This window comes from Kryptolebias marmoratus, linkage group LG4, assembly GCF_001649575.2.
Source record: "Kryptolebias marmoratus isolate JLee-2015 linkage group LG4, ASM164957v2, whole genome shotgun sequence".
In the NCBI taxonomy this organism is placed as follows: domain Eukaryota; kingdom Metazoa; phylum Chordata; class Actinopteri; order Cyprinodontiformes; family Rivulidae; genus Kryptolebias; species Kryptolebias marmoratus.
In genome coordinates, this window is record NC_051433.1 from 2,289,010 (window position 1) to 2,305,334 (window position 16,325).

The 16,325-nt window shown below is 39.8% G+C and overlaps 1 protein-coding gene across 1 annotated transcript in view; it reads right to left on the minus strand.

The window, feature by feature from the left end:
- Window positions 1-11,435, minus strand: part of LOC108243649 (sodium- and chloride-dependent taurine transporter) — a 26,619-nt gene extending 15,184 nt beyond the window's left edge. Inside the window, exons 1-6 of the mRNA XM_017429246.3 lie at window positions 11,207-11,435; window positions 4,773-5,002; window positions 4,556-4,690; window positions 912-1,000; window positions 473-618; window positions 218-350 (exon numbers count right to left, since the gene is read on the minus strand). Coding sequence (XP_017284735.1) covers window positions 218-350; window positions 473-618; window positions 912-1,000; window positions 4,556-4,690; window positions 4,773-5,001 — 732 coding nt within the window. The 5' untranslated portion in view covers window position 5,002; window positions 11,207-11,435. The remainder of the gene's footprint in view (window positions 1-217; window positions 351-472; window positions 619-911; window positions 1,001-4,555; window positions 4,691-4,772; window positions 5,003-11,206) is intronic.
- Window positions 11,436-16,325: the final 4,890 nt, after the last annotated feature.

Sequence of the window (16,325 nt, forward strand, 5' to 3'; positions counted from 1 at the left end):
CTGGGAACATCTTGGGATTCCCCCGGAGGAGCTGGCCCAAGTGGCTGGGGAGAGGGAAGTCTGGGTCTCCCTGCTTAGGCTGCTGCCCCCGCGACCCGACCCCGGATAAGAGGAAGAAGATGGATGGATGGATGGAGGTTCATGTCTCTTTTTTGCTTTTCAGCTTCAATGAGTCCAACACAAGCCAAAAAAAAGAAATGCACATATACATGCTCACCTTTCCAGTGGATTTCACTCCCTTCCAGATGCAAAAGAAGCAGATGACCCAGACGAGCAGCAAACACAGAGCCAGGTCCCATTTAATAGGGCCAATGTCCTCGATACCACTGGTGATGCCCAGCACATTATGTCTGCAACACAGAACAACAATCTGTGTTCATCATACAATAAATGAACTGTTCTCATGACAAATGACATCAATGTTGCGTGCAGTTATGTAAGTGAGCAGGTGCGTGTGTTTTATATAACTTACTCCCAGAATTCAGTGACGGGGGAGGTGAGGTTGGAGGCATTGGCAGCCAACCAGAAGGTTCTGTTCTTGCGATAGGTGTCCTCGATGCAACGATCCGTGTTCCAGGGCTGCTTGCACTTGGCCCAGGGCAACTCTGGTTGGAAACACTGAAGAATAAAAACAGGAGAGCAGAAAGTTTGTCAGTGTTATGCAATAAGCTATAATCCTTTCTGCGAACAGAGTAATCACGGTTCAAATGCAAGTTTGATTTTCACGTTAAAGCACATCTTTTAATAACTTTAACTTCAATTATTTCCATGCACTGGTAATTGACTGTTTTAAAGTACTCCTTATTAAAGAATCTTCAGTTTTCTTTTTGCAAAATCCTCTAGAATGCTGGTGATAAAATACAGAACTGACAATTTTGATTTTTATGACAATGGCCGTTTTATTTTCACACCTGGAACAGGTAGTAGACACCCCAGGCCAGGATGATGATGTAGTAGATATTCAAGAGGGACACAATCACAATGGAGGCGTAACCGATACCTGGAAAGGAAAAACAATTAAAACTATTTCAACAGAAAATCTCTGCATGAAGAACATTGTTAAAGGTAACTACAGTGAAATAAACTTAAAAACACCGGTTATCTAAGAGGAATGTGCATGTTGTTGAATGCTGATTTACCAGAAAACTCTGCATATCAGCAGTTAGTTTATGATGAAAATTAGGTTTAACAAAAGGAAAAACTTAAGTATGAAGAGGATTGACAGAGTCTGTACATGGTGTGCCTCTGACATAATTAAAAACAAGTAAACCTAAGAATGAAGTGGTTCTTTTTTTATTTATTTTAGAAGATTATCATCATTATTGAACCTTGAGGGATCCCACAAATAATGGGGGGGGGGGGTGCTGAATTAGACAACTTCTTTCTGTATAGTATAATACACTTTTTATGCATTGATAAGATAATATAGTTTTTGTCTAAAAGCATTGCAACAACAACGTTTCATGAGTCGTTATAAAAGCTGTTGGGATTCAGAAGAGCTTTCTGTCTGCTAAGACTGCTGTACTTGGTTTGCAATGAAACTGTCTTCTGTTGTGCTCATAAGTGTAAACTTGTCTGGTGAAAGGTCAGTAATGTTAATATTTTATGCAGAAATGTCACAGTGTGCAGTATCTGGCTCAAGGACGACACCAGTAAAGTTTGTTTTTCTAACCTTCAGTGTTATAAATCTACGTTAAGGAAAGCAATCAGATGAGTTTCACTGCGTCAGTCCAGGCCTTGACACCAAGCTGAAGGTAAACACAGGATCAAGTGTGTGTGTGTGCTTTTCTATTCATTTGCTTCAACTGCACAAGGACAAAAAAAATCCCCTCCAAAATTAGAGCAGGTGTACGAATCAGGATTTGGATCACAATGGATTAGAATTTTAGAGGTCAGGTAATGAGTGCAGTCACTGCCGGCCCTCAGAAGGATATTACAACACGCTTTGTATGTATTTAAGCACAGCCGACAGAAGCCACTCATCCAAATTAATGTCCTTCAACGTCACTGGCCATCTGTGAGTGTGTGTGTGTGTGCGCGTGTGTGTGTAGAAGTGCCTGCATGAATCACAGAGAAACATCCTCAGCCCCGTTCACCATCTGTGCGTCTTCAGCATGAATATGAATGTGTGAACTACTTCACCGTCACATCGTGTTCTTTTAATCACTCACTAATTAGCAGCTGCCACACATCTTTAGACAAACACACACACTTGCCCTGATCACATGGTACAGTGCTGACCAAACAAACAGATGTGTCCTCCATGATGTCATTTCTTCAGCTCACCTCATGACCCTAACTGACCTTGCTCAGATTTTCTACATTCGATTCAAGACGGAATTCTGTAATTTTCACAAATCAAAAGATGATATATATAGTAACTTTCATAAATTTCAAAATATTTAACTTTATTTAAATAAACCTCCCCAGCTTTTCAATTCCTTCAAAACACCGTTCTCTTTGAAAGCTAGTTCAGCAGACTTGCTCTATTTTTGTCTTCTGTGCCAATTTTAGCAACAATTTAGATAAATTTAGTATTTCACCATGGATTCACTCATTTTAGATCGAAGCTATTGCTCTGCTCATTTTAGCTGATTATTGATTGCGTCAGCTTTTATTCTGCTGGTTTTAACTTCAACATTTCAGTTTCAACCTCAACAAATTCCAGCAAAGTCATGCAGCCCTCAACGTTTACAGTGCAGTTTTTTAATAAGGATAATGCTTTATCTTGTTTAATCTTACTTTATCTTTTGGTGGAAATTTGTTAAATTATCCAACCTGACACTGAGCCTCAATTTCCTTTGCATCTTATCAGGCCTCCATTTTGATTAAGATCTGTTCTACTTTGAAAATCAGTTATAAATCCTTCAACTAATCTTATAAATCAGTCCTCGTCATTCCAGTCAAAACAATTCCTGATAGGGAGAAATTTATTTGTGCGGGTCAGCTCAACCTGTGGCTAGCTGTCCAGCTGCAGTCATCTCGTTTTTTTCCATCCTCTGGGATGGATTCTGGCTCTGACTCAGAAAAGTGTCATCCAAATTCCTAGTCCCACCTACACAACATGAATTAGCATGGCTGTTTTTCAGTCATTTTCCACCCTTGTAGAGAGCAAAGACAGCCACCACAGCTAATTAACATTAGCAAACATAAAGACTTTAAAGATATTGATCTCAGTGTGAGCAGAATATGTGATGGGACCGACTCACCTTTCACCTAAGATTGTGCAACATTCAAAAATGAACTGTTTATGAATGTTCCTACAGTTTTCTGTTTGGGCTGCAGTAGCTCAGTGGTCAGTGTCGCAGTGTCGTAATCCTGAAGCTGTAAGTTTGAGCCCATGTTGTAAAACAATTTCCAAATCTCTTGTGAAAGTTGGCTCTCCGTGGCAGCCCCCACAGAGGAACACAGCCAAAGGAAAAGCGATTACTACAGTTTATACTTTCATTATTTCTCCAATTCTGTTCTTTGTATTACAGTCTTCCCTTCATCTAATTTTGTTTCCCCCCTTCGTCTCTCCTTCCACTTTTCTTATCTTCATCAATCCATCTGTCAGCTCCTTGGATCTCACTGCTCTGCTTCTCTTCTTCCGAGCTCCGTCTCGTCGCTTCTCTCGCCTCTCTGTGTTGCTGTGCTGTTGCCATAGCAATCTGTGATTCAGGACAGTCTGTTCGCTGTCTTTTGTGTGTATGTTTATATGGTTTGAGACAGCAAGAAGACAATATATTCGAGGAAAAAGAAAGTTGTAACTTCAAATTTACTGAGCTAAATTTACTTAAATGGGAGGTAGGAGTTTACAGTTATGAGTGCGATAACTGAAAACGAGGAAGCTGTCAGAATTATTAAAAAAAAGCAGAACAAACAGTGATGAATGCATTAATCTTATTCAGCTGGTTGTTAACAGGAAGAGTGGGGGAGGTGAGAGGAAAAAAGAGATGAGAGGGAAGAAAATATGCTAAAAAACGAGTCAAAAAAGTACAAATGACGAACGTATAAAAGGTAACTCGATCTGATGAGGGAGGAAAAAAATCAGAAGACATCTCAGAACCCTAAATGTGCTTTTTTTGGAAGTAAATGAAGGTTTTCACAGGAGACAAGGTGAGAGCTAGAGAAGCCGAATAGAGGCCTCAGTGTGTTGGTGTACCAGCGCTGGACTGGTTGTTGCCTGGTAACGGCTGCTAGGTACAATCTCAGCGCCCTGATTGGAGGAGAGCCTGGCGTGACTCAGCCATTCCTCTGTGAAAAACAGCAGAGGTGTGGAAAAATTCAAGACCTTTAATAAGAAAGAAAAGACTGGAGACGAGGCTGCACTCTGAGCGCAGGAGCGAGATATTAAAAAGGGCGGGGCGGCGGACAAATATACGGCTGTACCTGACGGGTTTGGCTTTGAGCTACGCAAAAATGGTGCATAATATTTATAGGGATTCATCGATACCAGTATCAGAACAGAAGCAATGTCAGCAAAGCAGAGGCTTGTTTGGCTTTGATCATTTTGTTTGCCTAAAATGTAAATGCACCCATAAACCAGGTTAGTACCTGAGCATTGGTTACATACCAGTAAAGATGGGACAGAGCTTCTCCCAGCAGGTGATGCCACCCTCAGAGGTAAACTGACCGAGGGCGACTTCCAGGAAGAAGACTGGCAGACCACCGCCAAACAGGAAAATGAAGTAGGGGATGAGAAATGCACCTAAAATTAAAAAAGGAAACAAAAATGCACATATAATTAAACAGAACGTGCTTGCATTAAGTGCCGTCATCTGAAGCCTTACCTCCACCATTCTTATAGCAGAGGTACGGGAAACGCCACACATTCCCTAAACCCACAAAGCCGCCGGCCACAGACAGAACAAAGTCCAACTTGCTGGCCCACTTCTCCCTCTGGGGGTGTTTGCCCTCTGCCTCGTCTTCAGGCCGAGTGCCAGGGCTCTTACCAGGAGATGGCTTCAAAGTGTCCTTATGGAAGTCCTTCAGGCACTGAAGTTTCTCTTTTTGAGCCATTCTGAAGAAACGAGAGGCACAGAAAGACTCGGTCAGAAAACTTCAAAATGTAAGATCATATTTCACCAGCGTTTATACCAAAACAACTGTTTTTACAGCTTACTGCAACTCCCTAAAGATACAATTAAAAAATGTATTTACTATGAAATAATCCAGGAATAAATCAAATACTGAACATGGCGAGAATATCAGGAAACTGTAATCAAGTAAAATTTGAATAGGATTTTTTAGTTACTTATGGAACCATTTATAAATCATTGGTATGAACAAATTCGAAGTCACTGCTATTTAAGATGGCCACCACAGCTAATTGACCTTAGGCCAAACAAAAATGGTTATGGCTCAGTCAAGTTTACAGATACTGAGCTTAAATCTGGTGTGGTAGTTGCTGACAGTCTCTCATTTCTCAACATAAAATGGTTTTAGTTTCAAGACTCAGCGTCTGCAGCTGCACAAACAACTCTTTATTTAACCTGATAGTAGCTAAATGGATCTAAAATAAAACCAAAATTTAAAAAAAGGGGTCTAGCTAAAAAAAATCTTTGGTCTTTTTTTGTTTTTAAAGGTTGGAACGAAGTATTTACATCAAATGAAGAGAAGTCTGACTTCCCATTTAAGTCATGATCAGCTTGTGGTGCCATTTATTGTTTCAAGAGTTCATAAAACTGTAAATATTTGGCTTTTATTGGTTGTCATTTCTCCTCCAAAAGTCAAAGTTTCGTTCCCGTTTGAAAAGGATGAAAGTTGGTTTTGCTGATATCAGAATCGAGGCTAAGGCTGCATCGTTTGATTTACATGAGACATGCAACAGGAAATGTAACTGCAGACTACTTCCTCCTTCTGTCTCTTCCTCATTGGTTCAGCAAGCAGGCGGAGTCAGAAGAAATAAAGTAATCATGGTAACAATGAAACTACCATCGCTGTAAATTTCCACTCGACAGCAGCCATGAAGGAGAAGGAGTGAGTCAGGAACGGAGACACACTTAGCAGTCAGCACATGTCTGTCACTGTGGAAAATGTCCTTATCTCGTTCCATCTGGCAGACTGCTGTGCCTTCAACTTCGCTCTTTGTTCCCATCATTCATTCGCTCCACATTCGACTGCGAGGAGAACCATTTTAGAACCCGCGCAGCTCGTTCTGTTACTTCCTGATTACACAAATGTTCATTTCAGAAGATTCACTATTCATAACCATTAATGAAATAAGGTTTTGTTTTTTGTTTTTTTATTACAAAATAAATTGTCCTACACATAATTATTCCTGCATCTCTGCCACTTGCATCTAAGTTCCCAGAAATAAAAGAAACTGTGGCTCTTTTGTGTGAATGCAGTGGGTGTGTGAGCATGTGCCATAAACATGCACTTCCTGCTTCAGGAGTTACTGGAATCAATTATGTCTGAGGCAAATTGTTTCTGATCAATACTTATTAGTATGAAAGAGCAGCTACAACACAAGAAAGTCAATTTTATAACACTTGATCTACTCCAACAAAGATAACTTAACGATACATTCAAACTCTCATTAATCCAGAAATTTATTATAAAGTTTTAAGGACCAATACAGGCGTCACTAAATAAACAATTTAGGACATAAAATAATATAATCAGGTGTATTTTGAGACCTGCACAAGAGCTTTCTAATGACAGAAGACATCTGAGGTTAATGTCCACATGTTCTACTGGTCATTTGGTCACAAACTCCCAGAATTCTGTGAAAATCTGCCCTTTTCTCACAATTTTCCACATCTTCTAGTTTCCAACTCGTCTCCGACAGCGGCAGTCCAGTGAGACACTTCATTAAGCAAGAATTTAAAAAAAATGTGTACTGATGTTTGCAGAAAATGACTTCATGCTACACAGGATATTAGAGTAAAGATTTACTGAAACTTGACTCATTTTGTAGGAAAATGTTTAACTGCTAGCTTTGTGATTTTTATTTTAATGATTCTGGTGGCAGTCAAAAATTAACACCGGGATTAAGACTTTTACACATTCAAACAGAACCAAAGTAAGAACCCTGAAACCTTCGGTGAGTTGTTTGGGACGGTGTTAACGAAGGTGTGTGTGAGATCACACAGGAGCAAAACTCTGGACCCAAGACTTCAGAACCCAGCCAGAACCAGACACACACTTTCTTCACTCCCCAACTTATATAACTCACGCCTATTTTAAGAACTCAAACATTTCCACTGGACTGACCGCCGATTAAATCCACTCCTTCACCGCTTTACCGTCCTGCTCCACATTTCTTTCACTCCTCCTCCAAATTTGTTTTTAACATTTCACTTTTTTATTTTCACTCACCTTCATTTGTTGCACGTCAGTGTTGTGCGTTTTATTTTGGACTGGGACTCAGAACTCCAACCTTGGGATGGCATCAGACCCAACTTTATGTTTTAGTTGCAACTCAGACAATCAGAAGCCTTTCTTGACCAGGACAATGAAAACAGTTGTTTCTGCACTCTGTGTGTTCAGAAATGTAACTTTATGTTCACTAATAATGGTTAAAAGTAATCCAACTGACAAAAGTTATAGTAAAATGTTTATTCCTGAAGCTATCACAACATGGGTCAGCCATATTGGATTTTCAGTGACATCTCTAACTCAGATTTCAGTCATCCTGAAGCATCGACTTGTTGAAACCGTGCAGAAGTTTTCAATCCAAGCAAGCATTCATTTCCTATCAGATGTGTGGGGGGGTGGAAACCTCTCACTTGAGAATGTGCTAGGAACACAACTCAATGATAAATTTAGAAATAGACTCATTCTGCTGCCAGGAAGTCACAAGATTTCAAGAAACAGCTTCAAAAAACAAAACAAACTCCTCTGGTTTACTAGTTGCTGACAGTTTGAACCGTCAGGTCAAAAGAAATATTCTAAAAATAAAACTAACAGCAGTTTCTTTTGTATATTTAAACACAAGATCTTACTTTTTGACTCAGTTTTTGTCACTTTGAGGCTGTTTTTAAAAACGTGCTCTGGTTGGGCAGCTGATGAGTTTAAAACAGAGGAGCAAGTCAGCTGCTGTTTGTTCAAAAAGCTCCAAACTAGCCTTGAGGTTAATTGTGTTTCCAAGTGGTGCCTTAAATCAGAAAAGAAGGAAACGCCTGGAGCCTTTCTGGTCACCTCAGGAGTGCATCATGGGAAGCACAATCACACCTCTTTATTGACTCACCTGCTAGATGGCTCAAGTAGACTGCGTGTGTCTGTTAGGCAAATAACTCATAAAACCACTGGAAATTTTACTGAAACTCTGATAACAATTGGCTATAATTCAGTCTACTTCACAGCTCAAGTTTGGTGAGGTAGTAGGTGAGAGTCGTCACCAACACATACTCCAAGCTCAGGACCTGGTTCTAATTATGAGCCGCTGCCAAGGTGAGCACAACAACAACAACCCTGTTCTGGTTCATTATTAAATCATGGCGCCACAAGAGGGAGCTGGTTTGTCACTTTCACTTATTCTGAGCCAAACTGCATGACTTCCATCATCCTGAGGTATGAAGATATGCACTTGGCATCAGTCAAGAAGCGCAACTGATACTGCCTCTAATAACATTGTGCTTTACTCTGGTTCTGGGTGTTACTTACCAACCTTACAGCTCTGCGTTCAGCTGCCAAGTAAAACAGCATCTTTCAAAGCTGCCAGGTTCAAACTCCAACAGAAAAATCACACGAGATTATTGGGGCAGCTCTAATTTGAGAGCAGCAGTGAAGACGCAGCCGAGTCTGAAGTCAAGGACACGCGAGTCCAAAAAGGTTAGAAGCTGATGCAAAGGAGCTCGGTGGCGTGTCAGTGAAAATTCCCCTTTCTCAGTTTACAAGTACAGAAATGAGTCTTGGTAGATCTATAGCTGAGATTTCACAAACACACACTTTCTACAAACCTCAAGTTACAGACTTGATGAATCATTTAAGAGCAAACAAGCCTCCAGTTAATACAGAAGCTTTCAGCTGTGGTTCGACAGACAAACAACACATGACTGAAAATTACGCACTTCCAGAATGTTTCCACTGATCTCGGACCGGTACAGAACCATAGTCATCAGATCCATCCTGCACACCAGAGATGTCCCATCTTGCAGACTGTAAGCGACCTCGGGGATCAGCTTGTGTTTTGAATCATGCATCGTTTAAGAGTGTCACAGAAGTTCAGCGTCTCCGAGCTGGACAGAAGTTTATTAATGATTCATTGCATTCCTCAGATCGGTTCCAGCTCAAATGTAGGCAGATAAAACAAATACGGGCTGCATGCGTCAACCTGAGCTTTGTTTCTGAATAAATCAGCTCTGCGGGAGCCTCAGGGATGACAGATTTGAATAAGAAACATCTCAGAATGACAGCAACAAGTTTAAATGAGAACCTTGGGCGAAGAGCAACAATTAGAGGTGAACAGACGGGTGTTTTTTCTACGATCTGCACCGATCTTCAGAAGTCAGGGCAGCCAGTCGCCAATATACAACACCATTTTAGGGAGGGGGGAGGGGTGCCACTCACTGTTTTTATTTATTTTACAGAACATAGCAATAATACCTTAACTAAAATAAACATATTTAACAACCCTTAGAAGAATTTAGATACCTAACATGTAATATACAGACGAGCTCCGTCACTTAAATGTAAATTCTGGGTACAGAGAGCTGGCTGTAGCAGCTGCTGCTGTGGTTTCATTTTCCTGCTTGGCAAAGAAGTACGAGCAGGCACGGCTGATAACTAGCTTGTTAAAAATGGTCAACATCAGCTGATTTAAGTTGGCAGACGGATTAATCGTCTATCTCTAGCAAAAATACAAACAGGCGTCAAGAGCTTAACAAACATTCGACGTATCAGCTAATATCATCCTAACTGTCTGGTTGTTTCATCTCACATTTTAAAGGTTTTTTTCTCAGTTTATCTTAAAGTGCAATCGTATTTTCAACAGCATGACCTCTTTGCTTTGCATGAAGCTTTTATCATTTAAATGCTTTATTGTCTGAATGTCCTTTGTGCCAACTCTCTGCTGGGAAACAAAACATTTCAGGAACTTAAAGGACAAAATACTAGCAATAAACACATTTTGTGTGTGTTAGTTATTATTTGTGAGTCTAGTTTTATAAAGTGTTCTGAATTAAAAAAAAAAAAAAGACAGACCTGTTTGTGAGCGGCCATTTTCTAAATTAGGTAGTTAATGCTAAGTCCCAGTAACTGATACAGTTTACTCTGTTGTATTACATTACATTTAGCCTCAGTGGTAATAAACTGAACTGGATCACATCGCGATTAAAGGCTGGATCGGATCGGGCTTGATCTCTTTATTGAATCGAAGTATCGGGATCGGATCGACCACAGAACGGAGACACAAAAACCTTCCGACAAACTGAAAATCCACTCAGGGTCCACGTGTTTGAACAAGGGGGAAGACGTTTCATGTACATGTTAAAGTATCTGTAAAGGATCTCAAAACGGGAAATAAAAGAAAGCAGGAAACGGACAGAATCGCAGAGAGGGGGGAGGAGGAGGAGGAGGCGGAGAAGCAGAGGCAGAGGAGCATCTCCGCCTCCTCGGCGCTCCGAGCGCCTCACTTCCCCTTTTAGGAGAATCGCAACAACGGAATAAAACGAGCAGAAACAGAGCCTCTTTATACTCTGAGAGATGAATTCACACATTTCTCTGCGATTCAAACCCAGCCTGTAGGAATAAGAGGCGCGCGCGCTGCGACTGGGAAAAAATAAAAGAATAAAATAAAGAAAATCGTCTGAATATAAAAATCTAAACATGAACTTCTTTGTAAGAATTCCAACACAAGCAGATGTTTCCCACTCATTGCGGATGCACAGAGCTCAGAATGAAAATGCCTCACGTTGAAGAAAAGCTCGTGCAACCCCCCCAGCAGCCCTTCCTGCGCGCACGAGCCACAGCAGCCTTCAGCTCGAAGCGCACAAAGAAACGCATCTCTGCGCGTGTCCTCCTCCAACAAACCCACGAAAACAGCCCGCAAAAACACGCACGGGCTCGTCTTTATCCACGCAGAACAGAAACTTTTTAGGAGCTTTCAGGTGTGCAAAGAAACTCTTTTCATTCAAACAATGAGGAGCTAAATGAGAAGCCTGATTAGAATTCACTGCTTGTTAAAAAAGCTTTGAGAGAAAAATGAATGAAAGCAGCAACAACATCCCTCCCCGAGCTGCTCAGGAGCCTAAAAACAAGGATGCTCTTCTTTCTTTACCTGCTTCGTTGATGTGATGTTTTTAGGAGAGAATTTTGTCCTTTGCGCGCGGTCCCTTGTCCGTGTCTTCTTGTCCGAGTCCTGCCGAGTCCGTGAGAGCGAGCCGAGTCAGGACGCGTCGGAAGCCTCGATTTTAGCCTATTTATAAGCTCGTCTTTCTGACCTTTGTCTCCTAAAACCGGGGGACCAGAGACATCAGCGGCAGTGGAAAATCACCGGCCTGCCTCCTCAGAGCAACAGGAAAGCGCTGCGCGTGATGCCTTCAGGGACGGCGGAAAAACCTCGGAATTTTTGCAAAGTGCGCACTTAGAAGAGCGGAGCGAGGCAAAGTGAAACGGGCTGGATTAGAACGCGTCAAGTTTCTACAGCCGCCTTAATGATCAGATAATAATCATTTTTATTAAAAACAAATGAAAGAAAATGCGTCTTTGAGAGAAATCTATAAATAATAACTGGTCGGTGTGCCTCACATCACCTGAAACCCGGGGATGATTTTATTTCCTTCTCCTTGTGGAGCTCCAATCCAGAATTTATTTTTAGAACTGAATTCAAATGATAAAAACCCTTAAACGCCACACTAAACGACAGCCTTATATCTCACCCCCTCCCCCCTTTTCTGTTAACATGAACATTTACAAACAGCACCTGAACGCAACATTAAGAGAATTTAAAGTGACAGTTCCTTACAATTTTTTTTACAAACCTCAATTCCATAGTTTTTATATATTATTAATATTATCTGACCAGATATTTAGACAAAGGAAATAATTAATATGTATTAACCATCTTTAATGCATTTGGAAACTGTTAGCAAAGTGTATTTTCACAGTCACCAACACACTAAAGACAAAAACAATAAAGCAACAAACAATATTCTGCCTTTTTTAGCTGAAAATGATATTTTAGCAGCTCAACAGTCCACAGTAGCTGCTGCTGTCAGGTTGGGGTGTTTGTTTTAGGATTCTGACAGGAGACAGGTCTGGACTGCAGGCAGAAAAGCAGAAAGACACGTCTTTGATCGTAGCACCCATTTCTCCAACAGTTTAACATATTAATCTGCCGTGATGCTACATTTACACACATTCAGCTCAGCAGAGCTGTGGGAGCCGTTTCTGCTGCTGACAGCATGGATCTTTTCTTTCGGTGGAGCCTGATCTTCATTTCCTCAGAAGCTGCTGAAACATGGACTCATCTGTCCATCTGTCCTTCTGTCCATCTGTCCATCTGAGATAAGTGTCTGTCCGGAGACGTTAGCAGTATTTCTGCACAGAATGATTTCTGGCTGCAACAACAGACTGTTGGCCTTTTAAAGGCATCTCCAAACCTGATGATAGTTTCTCATTTATTATTCTTTACCTCACCTATCACAAATTAAACGGATCTTGTAAAACTCCCAGGGGTTGTGTTTATATTCAGTAAACATTTTGTCTTTTTCTGTTTCTCCTCTTCCAACTTCTCAGTTATTTGCCTCCAATAAATTTAAAATTTGCTTTAGTTTTGTAAAAAAAAAAAAAAACTAAGACATTGGAAATGAGTTCCTTTGGTATTGTGATTCCTTTATAGTGGTTTAAGCAAACAAACGATGACTGACTAAATAAATATAGATTTAAGGTTTTGTTGCACACCAAGATGTTTAAAAACACTCCAAACTGTGATCAGGTCCACAAACTGCATTTGAAATGTCAACATTTCCTTCTACAGTGTGATGTGCTTTAATAGGGGGTCCTTTTCTGCAATTTACAGTAATTAATTTTAGACAGCGTAACTTTTATAGCATTTACAGTCGTTTATTTTTGTTGGCACAGCTTTTCTGGCACTAACCCAGGGGGTAGGGAGGTTTTCCTTCAATCAGACAAATGTGGGTTCACTCATAATTATAATGTATAACAATTATAATGAGATATAATAATATACCAGCCCCTGCAGCGTGCAGAAGTGTTATTGAACGAGACACTCCTGATGTGCTTTTCAATGAGTGAGTGAGAATAAAAAACTGAATTTGAAATATATAAAGCACTCTATAATTAAATGGGTGAATAGGAAAGATTGTAAAGTTCTTTGCAGCACCTGTAGAGATAGAAAAGGTGTTTTATATAAGTGTGGACCATCAACTCAACCAGAAGATGCTGGTTTTAACATCCTCGGCTTGTCGTTGGTCGCATGTTTGACTCACATGCATAAAACCGAGACGTCAGCTCTGCAGACTCAGATCCTAAACCGTCTGTCTGACCGCTTTCTGTCCAAACATCAGGTTTGTTCAACCTGAAGAACAAAAAATATCTTTAATTTCTTGAGCCTAAAAGGTTCTGAGCAGCGCCACCATCTGATTAGCTGTTTTGAACTGAAGGTTTTTACATTTTAATGTTTTTTCTAAGGGGTCAAACTCTCAATTTTTACACTAAAACAATGAAAATAACATGTTGAGGGAAAGAAAATCAACTGAAAATTTTAAACACAAAAAAAATGTCAATATTGGATTTGGTGGTATGTTACTGAGGCTATTGTTTTTACAGTTTAAGGGTTTTTCCCTCTTTGTGCGTTCACTTTTTATCTGTAAAGGAAGTCTGTTGACAGTGAACATTAACCTCTGTCCTTAAAACCCTTTCTGCACATTCTTATCTGAAGCCCTTGACTGGAACATCGCCCCGTCACTTTTTTCAAACACTATCTTACTACTTTGTTTACCCTGGCTCCACGGAATCACTCGAGTAACCTCTCAGATACGTGTTGTGGTTTGGACAGGCACAAACTAAAAACTCAGGTTACCGTGACAGACTGAGGACGAAGAAGCAGTTTGTAGAAAAATAAGACAGGAGAAAAGCAGTTTACTGTTATTAAGAGGAGATGACTGGGGGAAGTTGCTGATTGTATAAACTTGATAAAAAAAAGGGGAAATCTTATTAAACAACAATTAAATTTAAAACCACATACTCAACTCATGTTTCATGTGGTTAAGTTTTGCATAAGAAACAACAAACAGAAACGCTGGAGGATCAAAAAGAGGTTTTAGCGAGCTTAAAGAAGAGGAAATGGGCACTTTATAAGCTTTTTGTTGGTATTCCTAAAGTTTATGGTACAACTACACCTGTACTTACCAGGTGTATGTAGAGAGAAGAATCAGGTAAAAGCTCCATGTTTTAGGACGATCCTGACTGAGACCAGCAAACTGAAACACATCAGTCAGGTATTACTGCCTGAAAGTGAAGGAGCCATAATGTTTTAGCTAAATATCTCACGCATCTCCAAACAGGTTTTAATGAAACTTTGATTCGACAAATGATGAACATTTTTAGGAAACCCAGTTCAAGATGGCTGCCTCAGCAAAGTGGACATGTCAGTTCTGCTGGGGAGAATTTTTCCTGTTAACACAATTTGTTTATTCTGATTCAGTTGAAGTGATAACAGCTGACTAATCAGTCCTGTAACGTGTTCATCATGTCAGAACTGAAAGGTGTTTCCTTGTTATTAAAGCAAAATCCACCTTAAATAAAAGCAGAAACATTATTAGATTATTTTTATATCCATAAACCATTTTAATGAACTCCATGTTTTCACTGTGAAAAGGCTTCATCAGACTTTTCCTTCTCCACATCCTCTTTAGAACATTTTGACTCATATTTGTAAAATATTTTAAATCGTTGTGTCCTAGTGTTTGACTTGAGGGTTTACGGTTCTTCTCCAGCCTCCAGGTAATGTCCATGTGCTGCTTTATTGATATATTGTCTATTTGAAAAAAGAAGAAAACAAAACAGTTTGTGTTCTTGTGGTCCCTGGGAGATAAATGATCCAAATGTGGCTACTGTTCCCTCAAAACCAGTGTTGTTTTTCATCCCCTGTCCACGTCATAGGTACCAGTTCTTGATGAAACACCTAAAACGTGCAGCTCAGTGGTCCTCCAAGACCAGGACTGGACACCACTGAGTAGAAAAATGTGAATGTCCAGTTCAGATTTATACAGTTGTTCTTTCACACTGAAGTTACATCAAATTGGTCAACTTGACGTATAATGAGAAATATACAAATATTTCCTAGTTGCTTATTGAGGAAAATAGTTTTTAAAGATTTCACCTAAGATTTAATCAGAAACTCTGATCTTTGACATATTTTTGCTCTTTTGAGTCAGTGGAAGTCACCTTTCTTCACTAAATGACAGAAAAAAAAACAGATTTTCTTTATCTTGTTGAACCAAGTTTTGTTGTTTAACAAAAGGCCGTCAGTAGAATAATGAACACTTTATTCTTTCTGTGAGGGGAAACACGATGAACACAGCCTGGACGACACATCAGAGACATTTATTAGATATTTAATATCTTCCAAATTTGTAAGGTAAAGATAGATCACCGTCATCTTCAGAAAGGGTTCAGATAAATAATGGGCACACAAACCCAATAAAGGAGAACGTTCTTGTCCATTTTTATAAAACAGAACTCCTTGTTAATAAACATTAGTGCTGCTTTGCAGTAATTCATAAAGCTGTTAAAAATAAACCAGTCATCACGTCTAAATATTCACCTTATCCTTCCTAATATTTGTCTCTCTCAGTCACATTGTGTTCTAACCTCTAAAATATTATGATTCTGCATCCATATTTTGACTGCTTATTATGTTTGGTTCTTGCAGTTCCCTCCTCTGCATGCCACTTGCTTTACTAGTTTAACTCATTCTTTTTTATCATATAAGCATTAAAAATGGTACATCATGTCCTGGGATCCCTGTGGCATTCGATGCTCAAAACACCAAGAGAAGCTGCACACAGTGAACAGGATACATTCTGTACGTGGAACTGAGTAAATGTTGCTTGGTAATATTGTCATGCTGTGTTTTGTATATGCAAACGTATCACTTTATTGCTTGTCAATAAAAACTTTGCAGCAAAAATTGCAGAAGAAGAAGAAGAAGAAGTTCCTGGATGACTTCTTTCAATGACATTCTTGCAATGTGGTGGCATTTTTCTCTGTAACAACACCTACTGTTTAGGATAGGTACTGCAATGAGAGTTAAGACAACAGCTTCACCGCGTTAACATCTAAATACACTCAGGCATGATTGCTACCTGCAAAACTAAAGACTCAACAAAGAGTGTTAAAGCAGGATAAATCTCTTATTTGATGTTAAAAAC